Source organism: Neolamprologus multifasciatus, chromosome 23 (assembly GCF_963576455.1).
Source record: "Neolamprologus multifasciatus chromosome 23, fNeoMul1.2, whole genome shotgun sequence".
Classification (NCBI taxonomy): Eukaryota; Metazoa; Chordata; class Actinopteri; order Cichliformes; family Cichlidae; genus Neolamprologus; species Neolamprologus multifasciatus.
Window position 1 is genome coordinate 23,497,370 of NC_140460.1, and position 16,333 is coordinate 23,513,702.

Sequence of the window (16,333 nt, forward strand, 5' to 3'; positions counted from 1 at the left end):
AAAAATATGTGAAAAAGTAAGTTCTACTTTCAAATATTTTGTATGGCTTAAAGTCTATGTATGTACATTTAAAGAGAGCCATGCTGCACTTTTGTGTAATAACAATTTGTACCACAAGATGGTGCAATGAGTCAGTGTAACCCAGGCATGTCCAAAGTCGTCGTTTCTACCTTAAAATGTATTATTAATGGCCTGCAGACAAGAAGAAAATTAATAAAGTGTAATTTCTCTTTTTTTACACTCACAAAATACACACAATAGTATATAGTTTAAAATTGACCGGAGATACTGATTTTCAGTTGCTCCACTGGTGTTTCAGGTATTGCAGAAAGCTTGATCTTTATCTTATTTTTCCTCTCCATAGGCCAATGAAAAGTAGCTTTATTTTGTTAAGGCTTGAACACACCTGATCAGCATAATGATGACTCTCGTGTTATTGAAAATAAATTGTATTAAAAAAAAGAAAATTATTCTTCAAAAAAGGCAAGGAGATGAGATGAGGGTTAGACACAACCCAAAGTGAGAGTGAGTGACAAAGTTGTGAGCAGAATCACTGCCTCAAAATTGAATTGTGGCACATCTACTGACATTGTGCACAATGTCAGTAGATGTGGTGAAATTGTGCACACTGCACCTTTAACCCTCTGGTGTTGACTGACGCGCCGGCACGTCAAAATCACATGACCAATTGACACAGCTACAAGATGCAGCAACTCAGGCTGTGTCCCAATTAAGAGACCGCACGCTTGAAGTACGCGCACTACGCGCACTACGCGTACTACGTACGGTGCGTACTATAAGTACGAGAAGTGCGGAAGTGAGAGGCTTGTGAAATGGGACGGTCTAGCTTTCGTCGCGCTGTTCAGGTTGCCTAGCAACCATGATACTAACCGCGAGGAACGTTACATACAGCATTGTGTGACAGAAATGAAGGAGAAAAATGTTTTGTTGGTCATTCATTTTTGTCATGACATCACTGTGATTAGTTGAGTATCTGAGGCTGAGACCACGGACTGTAAAACATGATTGTTGGGCTTCATTTCTGTACTGAACAGTCATTTCAAGATTAGTTAGTAAATAACAATTAGCTAATGTTGGTCACGAGACTAAAATCATCTCACTGTGGTAGTGTAAATATAATATGGCCAATATTATAGTATTGTTAGATTATTATGATATATATATACACATACATACATATATATAGTATATATACACATACATATATATATATATATATATGTGTGTGTGTATATATACATATATATACACATATATACATATATACACATATATACATACATATATATGTGTATATATATATATATATATATATACACATACAGTCTATATATACATACATATATATATGTAATATATAAGTTATCCTGAGTCTTTGCAAAATTTTGGCATGTACTTGGATTACAGTAGAACAAAAAAAGGGGGGGGAAACAATAGGGCAAGACTTTCTGGGAGTGTCTGCATCTCAGATGCTGTGTTGTACAGACGGACAATACCTACAACCACGATTACCGACACTAACAAGCTGATCTACAATACGGCATCAGTGAGATGCTTGGCTACAAATTGAACAGCCACATGCAGTGGCTGCAGTGCCCTCTTTGATCTAGAGGGCAAGATCAAAGTAGCACGGAAGGAGGTTGCTAACGGAATTGCAGAAAGGTGTGACAAAGAAGGTGCATAAGAAATACAGCAAGCTGTCCATACCTGAGGCCTTGGAAACTGCCAAGCAAAGACTCACAGCCTTGGCCAGCTGCTTGAGGAGGTACACCAGAGAGATAGAAGGCAGGAGAACAAACCAGCTGTTCTCCACAGAACCAGAAGACGGAGCAATACTGGAAGAGCAAGACCAGACTGACCAACCTGTGCACTGCCTGGATGCCCCACAGCTGGATACTGGAATGCCTAGAATTGTACAAGAGCAATGGGACCCTAAGAGCATTCATCAGGAACTCAATGGGGATGTGGCGTACAACACTAGAGGCAAGTCACTACAAGTCACCATCAAGTGCGGGATCTACCAAGGAGATGCTCTGTCCCCACTGCTGTTCTGCATAGGCCTGAACCCCCTCAGTGAGATTAACAAGACTGGCTACGGATACCGACTACGGAGCAGTTGTCAGCCACGTGGATGACAACAAGCTGTATGCCACGAGTGAACTGAGACATCGATTCACTGATCCACACTACAGGCTATACAGCAATGACATTGGAATGTCGTTCGGGCTGGAGAAGTGTAGTCGGATGGTAACAAAGAGAGGGAAGGTAGTCAGAACTGAGGGGATTGAACTACCAGAAGGCAACATTGCAGACATAGAGGACAGTTACAAGTACCTGGGGATCCCGCAGGCGAATGGGAACCATGAAGAGGCCGCTAGGAAAGCTGCAACCACCAAGTACCTGCAGAGGGTCAGGCAAGTCCTGAGGAGTCAGTTGAACGGTAAGAACAAGATCCGGGCCATCAACACGTACGCCCTGCCCGTGATCAGGTACCCTGCTGGGGTAATAGGCTGGCCAAAGGAGGAGATGGAAGCCACTGACATAAAGACAAGAAAGCTCCTTACCATGCATGGAGGGTTTCACCCCAAGTCCAGCACCCTGAGGCTGTACGCTAAGCGGAAGGAAGGGGGCCGGGGACTGGTGAGTGTCAGCACCACAGTCCAGGATGAGACAACGAACATCCAAGAATACATCACGAAGATGGCCCCAACTGACAGCATGCTCAGTGAATACCTCAGGCAGCAGAAACCCAAGAAAGAGGAGGGAGACGAAGAACCATCATGGAAGGACAGGCCCCTGCACGGTATGTACCACCGGCAGATAGAGGAGGTGGCTGATATCCAGAAGTCCTACCAGTGGCTGGACAAAGCTGGACTGAAAGATAGCACAGAGGCACTAATCATGGCAGCACAAGAACAAGCTCTGAGTACAAGATCCATAGAGGCTGGGGTCTATCACACCAGGCAAGACCCCAGGTGCAGGCTGTGTAAAGATGCCCCAGAGACAATCCAGCACATAACAGCAGGGTGCAATATGCTAGCAGGCAAGGCATACATGGAACGCCATAACCAAGTGGCCAGCATAGTGTACAGGAACATCTGTGCCGAGTATAACCTGGAAGTCCCGAGGTCAAAATGGGAAATGCCCCCAAGGGTGATGGAGAATGACCGAGCTAAGATCCTGTGGGACTTCCAGATACAGACGGACAAAATGGTGGTGGCTAACCAACCGGACATAGTGGTGGTAGACAAACAGAAGAAGACGGCCGTAGTGATCGATGTAGCGGTTCCGAATGACAGCAATATCAGGAAGAAGGAACACGAGAAGCTGGAGAAATACCAAGGGCTCAGAGAAGAGCTCGAGAGGATGTGGAGGGTGAAGGTAATGGTGGTCCCCGTGGTAATCGGAGCACTAGGTGCGGTGACTCCCAAGCTAGGCGAGTGGCTCCAGCAGCTCCCGGGAATAACATCGGAGATCTCTGTCCAGAAGAGCGCAGTCCTGGGAACAGCTAAGATACTGCGCAGGACCCTCAAGCTCCCAGGCCTCTGGTAGAGGACCCGAGCTTGAAGGATAAACCGCCCGCAGGGGCGTGCTGGGTGTTTTATATATATATATATATATATATATATATATATATATATATATATATACAACCAAGTTAACGCTGAAAGTACAAACATCACTAATGTCACATAACTTTGCCGATACAGTGGGGCAAAAAAGTATTTAGTCAGCCACCGATTGTGCAAGTTCCCCCACTTAAAATGATGACAGAGGTCAGTAATTTGCACCAGAGGTACACTTCAACTGTGAGAGACAGAATGTGAAAAAAAAATCCATGAATTCACATGGTAGGATTTGTAAAGAATTTATTCGTAAATCAGGGTGGAAAATAAGTATTTGGTCACCTCAAACAAGGAAAATCCCTGGCTCTCACAGACCTGTAACGTCTTCTGTAAGAAGCTTTTCTGTCCCCCACTCGTTACCTGTATGAATGGCACCTGTTTGACCTCATCATCTGTATAAAAGACACCTGTCCACAGCCTCAACCAGTCAGACTCCAAACTCTGCCATGGCCAAGACCAAAGAGCTTTCGAAGGACACCAGGAAAAGAATTGTAGACCTGCACCAGACTGGGAAGAGTGAATCTACAATAGGCAAGCAGCTTGGTGTGAAAAAATCAACTGTGGGAGCAATCATCAGAAAATGGAAGACATACAAGACCACTGATAATCTCCCTCGATCTGGGGCTCCACACAAGATCTCATCCCGTGGGGTTAAAATGATCATGAGAACGGTGAGCAAAGATCCCAGAACCACACGGGGGGACCTGGTGAATGACCTGCAGAGAGCTGGGACCAAAGTAACAAAGGTCACCATCAGTAACACACTACAACGGCAGGGAATCAAATCCCGCAGTGCCAGACGTGTTCCGCTGCTGAAGCCAGTGCATGTCCAGGCCCGTCTGAAGTTTGCCAGAGAGCACATGGATGATACAGCAGAGGATTGGGAGAATGTCATGTGGTCAGATGAAACCAAAGTAGAACCTTTTGGTATAAACTCAACTCGTCGTGTTTGGAGGAAGAAGAATACTGAGTTGCATCCCAAGAACACCATACCTACTGTGAAGCATGGGGGTGGAAACATCATGCTATGGGGCTGTTTTTCTGCCAAGGGGACAGGACGACTGATCCGTGTTAAGGACAGAATGAATGGGGCCAAGTATGGTGAGATTTTGAGCCAAAACCTCCTTCCATCAGTGAGAACTTTGAAGATGAAACGAGGCTGGGTCTTCCAACATGACAATGATCCAAAACACACCGCCCGGGCAACAAAGGAGTGGCTCCGTAAGAAGCATTTGAAAGTCCTGGAGTGGCCTAGCCAGTCTCCAGACCTCAACCCCATAGAAAATCTGTGGCGGGAGTTGAAAGTCCGTGTTGCTCGGCGACAGCCCCAAAACATCACTGCTCTTGAGAAGATCTGCATGGAGGAATGGGCCAAAATACCAGCTACTGTGTGTGCAAACCTGGTAAAGACCTATAGTAAACGTTTGACCTCTGTTATTGCCAACAAAGGTTATGTTACAAAGTATTGAGTTGTATTTTTGTTATTGACCAAATACTTATTTTCCACCCTGATTTACGAATAAATTCTTTACAAATCCTACCATGTGAATTCATGGATTTTTTTTTCACATTCTGTCTCTCACAGTTGAAGTGTACCTCTGGTGCAAATTACTGACCTCTGTCATCATTTTAAGTGGGGGAACTTGCACAATCGGTGGCTGACTAAATACTTTTTTGCCCCACTGTATGTGGCCAATAGTAATGTTTTAATGTTCCTCGTTATTAAACATTTGCACATAAATAAGTGACGTCATATTCAGTACTTACCTTTGACAGTTCGGCCGCTCCCCTCTGCCGTATTTTGCGGCAAAATTATCCACACCCACCGCCGCGCTATGAATTGTGGTATATATGGGACCACGAAGCGTGCACCGTACCACGCTTGATATTTGGGGAAATCGACGGCGCATTTGGAGTATGCATTTGAAGTACACCTGTGGTGTTCTCCTCTGTCTTATACTGGACACAAACTATTTTTTGGACTGGCACAAATAATTTGTGTACCTTCTTATCTGATGCAGCACACCTGATTGTTCTGTAAATAGATTTAAATTGTTATATAAAAAACGACTGAGGCCTTGGCTGAATTTTTAGGTAAATAGTACCATATAACTTTGTTGTTTGCAAAACTTGTGCATAATTTTTTAGAAATGTACAATTTCTATTTGCATTTCAAGTTATGAAAATTATTCGTTAAACATGTTTGTGGGTTTTACAGTAAAAAATATAACTTTTTTCTACTCGGATTCTGAATTTTTTGTCTGAAATTAGATCAATTTTGCTAATATAGTATGCCAAAATGAAAAAATAACTACAATTTCAGATATTTGAGGTTGTGCTGAAAATAATGATACAAAACAAGGCAAGATAAACAGTTTTTAAAGGTGAAATGTAGAGGTAAAATCAAAAGTAGTCAAAAACGGCCAATTATACCCTGGACCCCAGAGGGTTAAGAAGCAGATTAACCACAAACCTGGGCAAAGATAAAGCCACCTTGGGAAAATGGGGAGAGCAAAAAAGAACCAGGTTGTCATAAGTTATGCATCAGCACAGGTAATGAAAACCACTTGTGAAACATTGCCCCCAGTGGTAAAAGATGTAGTCAAATTCTGCCAGTGTTAATCACAAAAAGTACCTTTAAGATAGCTTTAGAATTTATTTACCTTATTCTTAAGAAGTATTGCATATTTATTTTAAGCTGAACATCGTCCTCTGGGATACTTTGTCAAATACTGTCTCTTCCAGTGACCGATACTTAGGTAAGTCTCCCTTCAGAAATCCCATTTTGAGAATAACACGTCAGTGTGAAACCATGCGGGGTAATGGCCATGTGTCTGACTTTAACTTAGATAAATTGAGGGTGTGAGTCCCCAATTGAGAAATAAACACAAACACTTTTTTATTTTCAATATATATAATAAACTGCTTTTATTACCAGTGTCTGAGAAGATAATAATTACTCTCGCCTCCTCTAACAACACTGTGGAGTGATTGCCATCTGAAGGATAAAGACTAAATAACACTATATATGTGCTATAATGACATCCAGCACATATACCATCTTGCTCTACTTCCAAAATGATATTTAGTTGTATAAACATGACTGATTAAAAAACATTAATATTATTAAAATAATACAGATAACACAGTCATCTACAACAACAGTCCAACATTATTTGTCACCATCCAGATTTATGAGTTCTAAAAAAAGGTCTGGCCTATACAGGTGGATACACATGTTATGAAGGGGGCAGCTATGCATGTAGTCAAACCCCTTTTTTATGTTACAACCTTGTACTTTAACCTCCTTGTCACCAGAGGGCGCCGTGCAGTTTTCCAAGTCAACTCAAACCGGATGTGTCGACTGTCAACAAAACGCAACACACGTGTGGAGGAAGAAGAAGCATGTTGGTCTCACGTTCATAGTCCTGGGATTTATAAAGAGTTAAAAAGGAAATATTAATGTGCCGAAGTTAATGAATATTTAGTAAAATGAAGTTTGCTTATAGGGTAAGTGCGCTGCAGTTAGCGACTTTGCTAAAGTCGCGTTGCTTTGGTAGCGGGAATGCGTGTCAGACCAAACTCCATTTAAAAAGTGTTAGATTTAATAAGTTTTTCGGTGTTGGAAGTGCTGTAAACATTCAAGTGTTTTTGCTTTCAATTGTTTATCATTCATAATTATTTCGGCTTGTGTATATAATAACAAAATATCGGTTTAGTTGTGCGTGTGTCTGTGTTTTAATACAGTTTAATGAATCTGCCTCTGAATGTGTTGAATTCCCACGTTTTGACAGGATCTGCGTACACTTGGCTGATGATCAAAAGTAAAATCACTTTTCTTTTATTTTGTAGTTTTCCAATTTGCTCGGCGCAGTCTATCGCCAAGGAAATTTGAACTTCTCCAGAGATGGCAACGCTGTTATCAGTCCAGTTGGGAACAGAATCTCTGTCTTCGACCTGAAGAAGTAAGACAAACAGTGGTATAGGACATGTACAGGAAAGGGTTATCTGTAAAGTCCTGTCTTACAACATCTGGATGCAGTGTCCAGCGTCTAAATGTTATTGGACCTGCAAAGAGAAGAGTTGCATCCACTGTTTTTTGTGGTCACTTAAAAGTATTCGGACTTTTTTTTTTTCATGGTGTCCACATTAAAATACAACTGATTGTGCTGCAGTATAGGTTTCAGTGTGCAGGTGGTGTAGGATAATGAAAAATAAATTATATTTTCCATTCAGTTGCATCTAAAAGTTGTATTTGTCATGATAAATCTACACTGAAGTAGCTTTGCATGATTCTTTCCTCTAATTTGCCAACTTCTGGAAGCCTGCAGAGGGGCTCCATGTAAAGTTTGTGCTATTGGTAGGATTATTTTCACATTTGCCTTCTTATTTGAAACTTTGTCTACATTTGCACACATAAACATTACATATATGTCATAAAGTAAGAAAAAGCATAATAAGTAACCTTTAAAGTCACCTTATTTTAAAAAATAATGAAAATAAGACTGATGTGTTTTTACTCTCTGCCCTGCAGCAACACGTCTGAGACGTTGCCGTTCTCCACGACAAAGAATGTAACCTGTGTGGGTCTGTCTCCTGATGGGAGCCTGGCGATTGTTGTGGATGAAGGTACAAAATTTTTACAGTTAAGGTCTTCTTCAGGACTCGGACAAGAACAAAATCCAAGTGTGTCTGATCATGTTTGTGTCAAACAGATGGTGCAGCGGTGCTGGTCAGTCTCATCACCAGAGCCATCCTTCATCATTTCCACTTTCACAAACCTGTGAGCAGCATCCGCTTCTCACCTGATGGAAGGTAAGGACGTTCAAACTGTGCGACGCATTTTGCACTACTTCTTCTTGGTGTTAGTAAGACACAGCTCAGCAGAGTTTATATGGCAGCTGTAGTCGGACGTTTACATCCACTCATCATAGGCGTGAATGTGATGGTAATTTCAGGATTTTAATGATTTCTTTAAACTGATCTTCGTCCAGAGTGGAATGATTGTACAGCACACGTCTTTAATGACTTCAAAAAAAGCAAGAACTGGGTGCGCAAGTTTAAATTTATTTTGGATTTTCTGTAATTCACATGCACGGTGGTTAGCACTGTTGCCTCACAGCAAGAAATCCTGAGTTCAATTCCACCATCAGGCCGGGGTGTTTCTGTGTGGAGTTTGTATGTTCCCCCTATGTTTGCGTGGGTTCATTCTGGGTACTCCAGCTTCTTCCCACAGTCCAAAGACATGCAGTTAGTGTGGTTAGGTTAATTGGTAGGTCTAAATTGCCAATAGGTGTGAATGCAAGTGTGAATGGTTGTCTGTCTCTATGTGTTAGCCCTGCAATAGACTGGCGACCTGTCCAGGGTGCACCCTGCCTTAAAAGGATAAGCGGAAGAGATGGATGTAATTCCCACAGGTTCAAGCATATCGATACAGGCTGTAATGTATATATTCACCCACTTGAATCTTTTAATAAGTGGTGCTGAAGGTTCAGCAATATCTTTTAACTTGACAAGGCCTTTTAATAGGAAGCAGACCCAAACTGTGACCCTCAGATGAGAGGAAATTGGTTAGGATGTTCAGGAACCACCAAGGCTCAAGTCTTTCCAAGGTGAAGTCAGATTTACATCACCATTGACTGAGACGGTGCCGACCAAGAGAGAAGCCCATACTCCAAAATTGACACCTTTAAGCATGACTGAAATTTGCAGATGCTCACATGGACAAGTCAAAACGTTTTATGGTCAGACCAGATAGAAATTGAGCTTAGCCACGATGATAACAGGTATGTTTGTAGGAGTGAATGTGAGCTTAAGATGTGAGATTGTGAGATTAAGCTATTTTTTTAATAATAAAACAAATATTAAACTTCTGGAATGGCTTTCCCAAAACCCCGACCTCCACCCTTTTGGAAATTTGTGGACTACGCTTAAAAGTCCGGTCTGTGCCAGGTTATACCACTGGATTGTTGAAGGCTCCAAACGTGTCTGATCAAGGTGCGGCTTACTCAGGGACATTTAACCAAACATGAGTGGAGGTCTCTGTGGATTAAAGAAAATCCCAAATAAATTCAAACCTGTGCATCCACTTCTTATGTTTTTTTAAAGTCATTAAAGACGTGTGCTGTAAAATCATTATCTGGGGAGAACAAAAATTATTCTGACAACTGTTTGCTGCATTTTTCATTTGTAGGAAGTTCATTGTAACAAAGGAAAATGTGGCTCTGATGTACCACGCTCCTGGGAAGAAGCGAGAGTTTAACGCCTTCGTCTTAGACAAGAGCTACTACGGTCCCTACGATGAAACCACCTGCATCGACTGGACAGACGACTCCAAGTGAGTTTGTCAAACATGAAAGTGCAGAAGAAGCCTGTAATTGGACAGGAATACATTGTGATTGTGGTGTTTTTCTTCCAGGTGTTTTGTGGTGGGCAGCAAAGACATGTCAACGTGGGTGTTCGGTGCAGAGCGCTGGGCCAACCTGATCTACTACTCCCTGGGTGGACACAAGGACATCATCGTAGGCTGTTTCTTCGAAAAGGACAGCTTAGATGTAGGTTTACTTCTGCTAATCTACATATATATTACACTTTATTAATCTACACTCTGTCAGTGCGCCCCAGGGTGGCTGTGGCTACAATGTAGCTGCCATCACCAGTGTGTGAATGGGTGGATGACTGGATATGTAAAGCACTTTGGGGTACTTAGGGACTAGTAAGGTGCTATATAAATACAGGCCATTTACCATTTTACCATTTATATACATATATGTGTTTGTAGGTGTGGTTCTGTGTGTTTATCCCTCGTGTGCATGTTTACTCAGCTGTACACAGTGAGCCAGGACGGGACGCTGTGTGTGTGGGAGAGCGACACCGAGCTGGACGGCCTCATTCTGAAGAAGAGCCAGGATAAACCCAAGCTCCCGAGACAAGGGGAGGAAGAGGAAGAAGAGGAGGGCGAGGAGAGGGACAAGGTGGAGGGAGAGGAGGGAGAGGTGATCAGAGGGAAAGTTGAAACCGCCAAAGAGAGAGAGAAGAAGAAGAAGAATGTTCGATACAAGATGATGAGCAAGTAAGACGCCTCCAATTTCCCGATTCTTTTCCTGATTTGTCTCTAATTGCAATTCTGATTTTATAAGTGATAAAGTTTACATATTTATTTTTATTTATTAGTTTAATCAGTTAAATCAAAGGATTTTTTTTTGGGTGCTAACAACTTCAGTATATTTAATGATGCCATACAAACTTTTACCTTCATATTGTGAATATTTTCAGTTACCGGCCCTTCATTTTCACAGGGATTTATTTATTATGAATATCCAGCTCTGTAACATTAATAGAAGACAATGCTGGCATTAGGATTTTAGTGAGATCTAAAAACAGCCTTTTGTTTCCATGTTCAGACACTTTTTCAACAAAGAAGGGGATTTTAACAACTTGACTGCTGCTGCGTACCACAAACCGAACCACATCCTGGTCACAGGCTTCGCCTCTGGGATATTCCACCTGCACGAACTTCCAGAGTTTAACCTCATTCACTCCCTGAGGTGAGAGAAAAGCTGCGGTTTGGTTTAAAAAGTTACAGGACAGATGTGTTTTCTCACCTAACCGTGTGGATGTGTCTCCCTGCAGTATTTCAGACCAGAGGATTGCCTCGGTGGCTATAAACAGCTCCGGAGACTGGATCAGCTTTGGATGCTCGCGTAAGAATTTGTTTCTTTTTACGTGTGTGTGTGTGTGCGCGTTAGCTTACTGGTGTTACAGACTTTTTTGCAACTCAAAAAGGTAAACACATCGATTATTTCAGGGATGGGCCAGCTGCTGGTGTGGGAGTGGCAGAGTGAGTCGTACGTGTTCAAGCAGCAGGGACACTTCAACAACATGGCGTCGCTGGCTTACTCTCCAGACGGACAGTACATCGTGACAGGAGGGGACGACAGCAAAGTGAGTCTCAGACTGAAGCCTTTAACTTCATGTGTCCATGCTGAGACAGTAGAACAGGGGTGGGAAACTCCAGGCCTCAAGGCCAAGTCCTGCAGGTTTTATATATCACCCTGGGTTAACACACCTGAATCCAATCATTGGTTCAGTACCAGATAAATGAAGACTCAAGGTCTCGTCTCTGACTCCACACTGTGTTAATAAATTCCTGCAGGTGAAAGTGTGGAATACCAACACCGGCCTCTGCTTTGTCACATTTACCGAACACACCAGCAGCGTCACTAACGTCACCTTCACCTCCAGCGGCTTCGTCATCGTCAGCGCTTCTCTGGATGGGACGGTCCGAGCCTTCGACCTGCACAGGTGGGCGCTGGCGGCAAGGACGGGGGTGTATTCTTTTAAAAGATGGTTGAGAATGTATTCCTGTAATGTTGTTTTGGGGTTTTTTTTGGCAGATACCGAAACTTCAGGACTTTTACGTCGCCTCGGCCTGCACAGTTCTCCTCCCTTGCAGTAGATGCCAGTGGGGAGCTGGTGAGCGCAGGAGCTCAGGATTCCTTTGAGATCTTCCTCTGGTCCATGCAGACAGGCAGGCTGCTAGAGGTAGGCATCATGCTTCTTTTTAATTACGCTTTTTCATCCTTCCTTATGAGACAGACTAACTTGATTGAAGCTGCCAGGATCCCTCAGATTAACACTTCCTTCCTGCGACCGGACAGGTCCTGGCGGGTCACGAGGGTCCGGTGAGCTGCCTCTGTTTCAGTCCGGTTCAGTCCGTCCTGGCCAGCTGCTCGTGGGACCGAACCGTTCGGCTGTGGGACATGCTGGACAGCTGGCAGACCAAGGAAACGCTTCCCCTCACATCTGATGGTAAATTCAGATCCTTCGTGAAGCCATCAGTGATCGTCTTGTTATTTGGGTGGGGGGGTTTTTTTTGTTGTTTTTTTTTGTTTTTTTTATGCTGCCACTAAAGGGGGGGGGCAGTTTGAAAGATTCAAGTTGCTTTTAAGTTGGTTTTGTTTCTTTTGTAATGTTTGTGTGTTTGTTAGCAGTCTAGCGTCCACAGTTTTTAAGATATCATGTTCAACCTTTGTGTGACGGTAGATACTAGAAACAGCTCAAGTTTATTTCATTTGGGTGAAAACTGCGTCCAAGTCAAGTTCACACCAAACTGAAAATCAGTAACAACTTTTTATGGATCGTCTTCAAACTTCCCAAAAATATACTAGGCCTTGACTACCTAGGTTTGCTATGCATTTGGCCTTGACCTTCATTGTTAGCAAAGTCGGTGTTGAAAAAAATTTAAATAAAAGTTATCAAGTGATATATCATATGAAAGGGGATAGAGAGAGCTGTACAACACTTCTTGTTTTTTCAATACGACGCCTACAATGTCACAATGACCCCATGAAGTTTTGTAAAATTACAAAACATGAATATATCTTTAAGTTTATCTTAAACTTATTGCAGCTTATAGAAGCCAACGATTTTAGCCAGTTTTGCTCCGATTATATAGGTAAAGATGATAAAATAAACCATTTTACTATGTAATGTTTCAAGGTCAAAGTTCATGGTCACACGAATTGATTTAAAGGCTTTATAGTTTCCTTTGGATTATAAAATAAGAGTCATTTTGGGACATCAGCACTTTCTTTGGCTGAGCTCTACAACATCATGTGACTTCACAGTAACAGAAAAACATTTATACACTGTACTGGATTTTTATTGTTAGTGCTGACATCAGCATAAAACATCAAGTTTCAGCATAGCCCTTCAGGGCGAGTTCTCCCTGTGCTTTTGTTTGTTGTATATGTCTATGTAAAATTCTGCCTCCCTCACTGTGGTTTTTTTTTTTTAATTAATTTATTTTTTTAATTTTTTTTTAAATTTTTAATTTAAATGTCTTTTGTTCCTCAGGCTTGGCAGTGACGTACCGCCCTGACGGTCAGGAGTTGGCTGTGGCCACTCTGAACGGTGAGATCTCTTTCTGGAACCCGCACACGGCCACACAAAACGGCTCCGTTGCTGGACGACACGACCTACAGACAGGCCGCAAGGAGACGGATAAAATCACAGCCAAGCAGTCCGCCAAGGGCAAGTGAGTGGATGGGATTCGAGCCTCAGGTTTGATTCCACTGGTTCAAATCATCTTGTTTAATGTGACTTTTTTTTCTTCTGGCTCTCGTTAAGGTCGTTTACATCACTGTGTTACTCTGCGGACGGGGAGTCTGTTTTGGCTGGAGGTCAGGCCAAGTTTGTCTGCATCTACAACATCAAGGAGCAGATGCTCATAAAGAAGTTTGAAATCTCCTGCAACCTGTCCTTCGACGCTATGGAGGTGCGACCTCACAGTCTGCTCAGCTAGTTTATTTCCATGTCACATGACTGCAGCATACACATTTAATAGCATCGGCTGTCCTTAAAAAACAGATCTATGGTTGAGGTTGTTTTTTTTTTTTTTTTTTTTTTTAAGGAGACGAGGCGAACCCAAAATAGGAATTTAAGGCATTTTTTAAAAGCATATGTTAGATGACTAAACCTGGATGGATCGGACTTTTCATCGTGAAAATGTGCATCGTCCTTGAAGAGGTTTTAATTATGACAGGTTTCACTTATCCTGTTGTCCTGCTTTACCTTCAGGAGTTCCTGGACAGGAGGAAGATGACAGAGTTCGGGAGTCTGGCTCTGGTGGATGAAGGAGCCGGGGACGGAGACGGAGTCAGCGTCAGCCTCCCTGGAGTCAGGAGAGGTACAACCCTCACACGAAGGCTCAGACCAGTTATAAGTGTGGAAGTTGTGTGTTTGCTACAAGGTGCAGTGGTCAGAAGTGGTTATCGCTGTGATCGGACTGAAACCGCCTGAATTAAAAATAGATAAACTTTAGAAGTGAGGATTTTAATGTATTTTGATTCATTTAGGTGATTAAAAATTTGACATTTTCTCTGATTTTGACCTTGAGTTGATCTTGAGTTTATGATATAATTTTGGCAGCCCTTCATGTAATTAAGTAATTGTATTTTGTAAGGATCATGAGGCCTTTTACAAAAAAGTCTTCACTTTTCTTATTCACTGATGTTTTTGAATCGACCCTCACTGATTCTTGTGTCTGCTCATCCTTAAAGGTGACATGAGTTCTCGTCATTTCAAACCTGAGATCAGAGTGAGCTCGCTGCGGTTCTCCCCTACTGGTAGGTGACAGAATTACAGCTTGGAGCATGGTTTCAAAATGTTTTCCTGTGAACACTGGATGATGGAAGACAACACTGATGTTGTCCTTCATGATGTTGATGTTGTCCTTCATCACAGCAGTTTTTCATGTTGTTTTCTGCTCTCATTACGGTGTTTGAATCTCGTGCAGCAAACTTCGCTGGACACCAGCAGACACGTTTATGAAGCATGTATGAAAAGCATGCGTCCCGTTACAGACGAGCTTTGTCGGCCGGTTAGTCAAGTTGTTCTCCTCCTCAGGTCGCAGTTGGGCGGCCACCACCACTGAGGGCCTGCTGGTCTACTCCCTTGACGGGTCACTGGTTTTCGACCCGTACGACCTGGACCTAGACGTGACACCAGCCAGCATACGCAAGCAGCTGCGCCTTCAGGAGTGGGCGTCGGCCATAGTTCTGGCGTTCAGACTCAACGAAAAAGCCCTCAAGCAGGAAGTGTTGGAGAAGGTCCCACATGAGCAGAGTGAGTGAATTTCACCTTATTTAACATTTTGAGTTCCCTTTTTCACTTGGAAACGCCCGAGTGATGTGAGTTGTGCATCCTTCTGACCTAGTCCCGGTGGTTTGCGGCTCTCTTCCTGACATTTATGTCGAGAAGCTGCTGGGTTTCATCGCCACGTGTTTGGAGAAGTCGGGCCACTTGCAGTTCTATATGACCTGGGCCCAGAACCTGCTCATGCTGCACGGACAGAAACTGAAGAACAGGTGTGTCCTCAGGCTCTCATTCACATCACAGATTCAGTTCAGCATGACTGTAAGTGAACAGAAGATGACAGCAACAAATTTTTCAATGCATCTGCTTTGGCATGCAGGTCTGGAGCCATCCTGCCCACGCTGCAGGCGCTGCAGAAGAGCATCCAGAGGCACTTCGACGACCTCTCCAAGCTGTAAGTTACAGATCCTCTGAAACGTTGTGCCTTTGCCCAGATACAGCTTAACAGATCTGAATGTGTGCTTTGTTTGTGTAGCTGCGACTTCAACATGTACAACATCCGCTATGCCGTGGCCCTCTCAAAGCAAAGAGGCTTAAAGAGGGCAGCTGAGGAGGAGACAGAGGACCAGGGGGAGGAGGATGAAGAGCTGTCTGAGGAGATGAGCGAGGCTTCTTTAGAGGATGCAGAAATGATGCTGTAGGCCACTTCAGTGCCACAGCATGACACATGTTGGACTGTAAAAGAAAAACAGATTTTTGTGTACTTGGATGTGATGTTTTAGAGTTCTTTTATAATTAAATTCATATATAACTGTGGATGGTTTTCTTTGGTTTAATGAATTGTCACCCTGTATGATTATAATTATTATTATTATTGATTTCTTTTTTGTTAGCGTATATATAGAACATTTATAAGCAAATGTTATTTACATTATTATGCAAAGGTCTTGGACGTCTCCATATTTTTTCTAGGAAAATAAATGAAATAGATGCAGTGATGTGTATATCTTGAGGAATAGTTCTCCAGACTTCTTGACGGACATTCAAAGCTCTTCTTTGGATGTTTCTGCCTTTTGTTCTGTTCTCTG

General features: G+C 42.8%; 1 protein-coding gene across 1 annotated transcript; it reads left to right on the forward strand.

Moving 5' to 3' along the window:
- The first annotated feature begins 6,985 nt into the window (after positions 1-6,985).
- pwp2h (PWP2 small subunit processome component) lies at positions 6,986-16,061 on the forward strand. Its single transcript, XM_085150443.1, has 21 exons — positions 6,986-7,157; positions 7,500-7,612; positions 8,182-8,276; positions 8,363-8,462; positions 9,841-9,984; positions 10,066-10,201; positions 10,472-10,719; positions 11,051-11,194; positions 11,280-11,350; positions 11,455-11,591; positions 11,803-11,951; positions 12,044-12,191; positions 12,308-12,458; positions 13,506-13,686; positions 13,779-13,926; positions 14,229-14,337; positions 14,711-14,776; positions 15,057-15,275; positions 15,367-15,517; positions 15,625-15,699; positions 15,781-16,061. Exons 1-21 carry the CDS (start codon positions 7,140-7,142, stop codon positions 15,944-15,946), a joined length of 2,769 nt encoding a protein of 922 aa, XP_085006569.1. The 5' UTR covers positions 6,986-7,139; the 3' UTR covers positions 15,947-16,061.
- Positions 16,062-16,333: the final 272 nt, after the last annotated feature.

Bases quoted from the DNA above. Each gene is read 5' to 3' on its own strand.
- pwp2h (XM_085150443.1), top strand. The intron at 15,518-15,624 runs GTGTGTCCTCAG...TTTGGCATGCAG, and splicing joins GGACAGAAACTGAAGAACAG to GTCTGGAGCCATCCTGCCCA. The intron at 15,700-15,780 runs GTAAGTTACAGA...TTGTTTGTGTAG, and splicing joins TTCGACGACCTCTCCAAGCT to CTGCGACTTCAACATGTACA.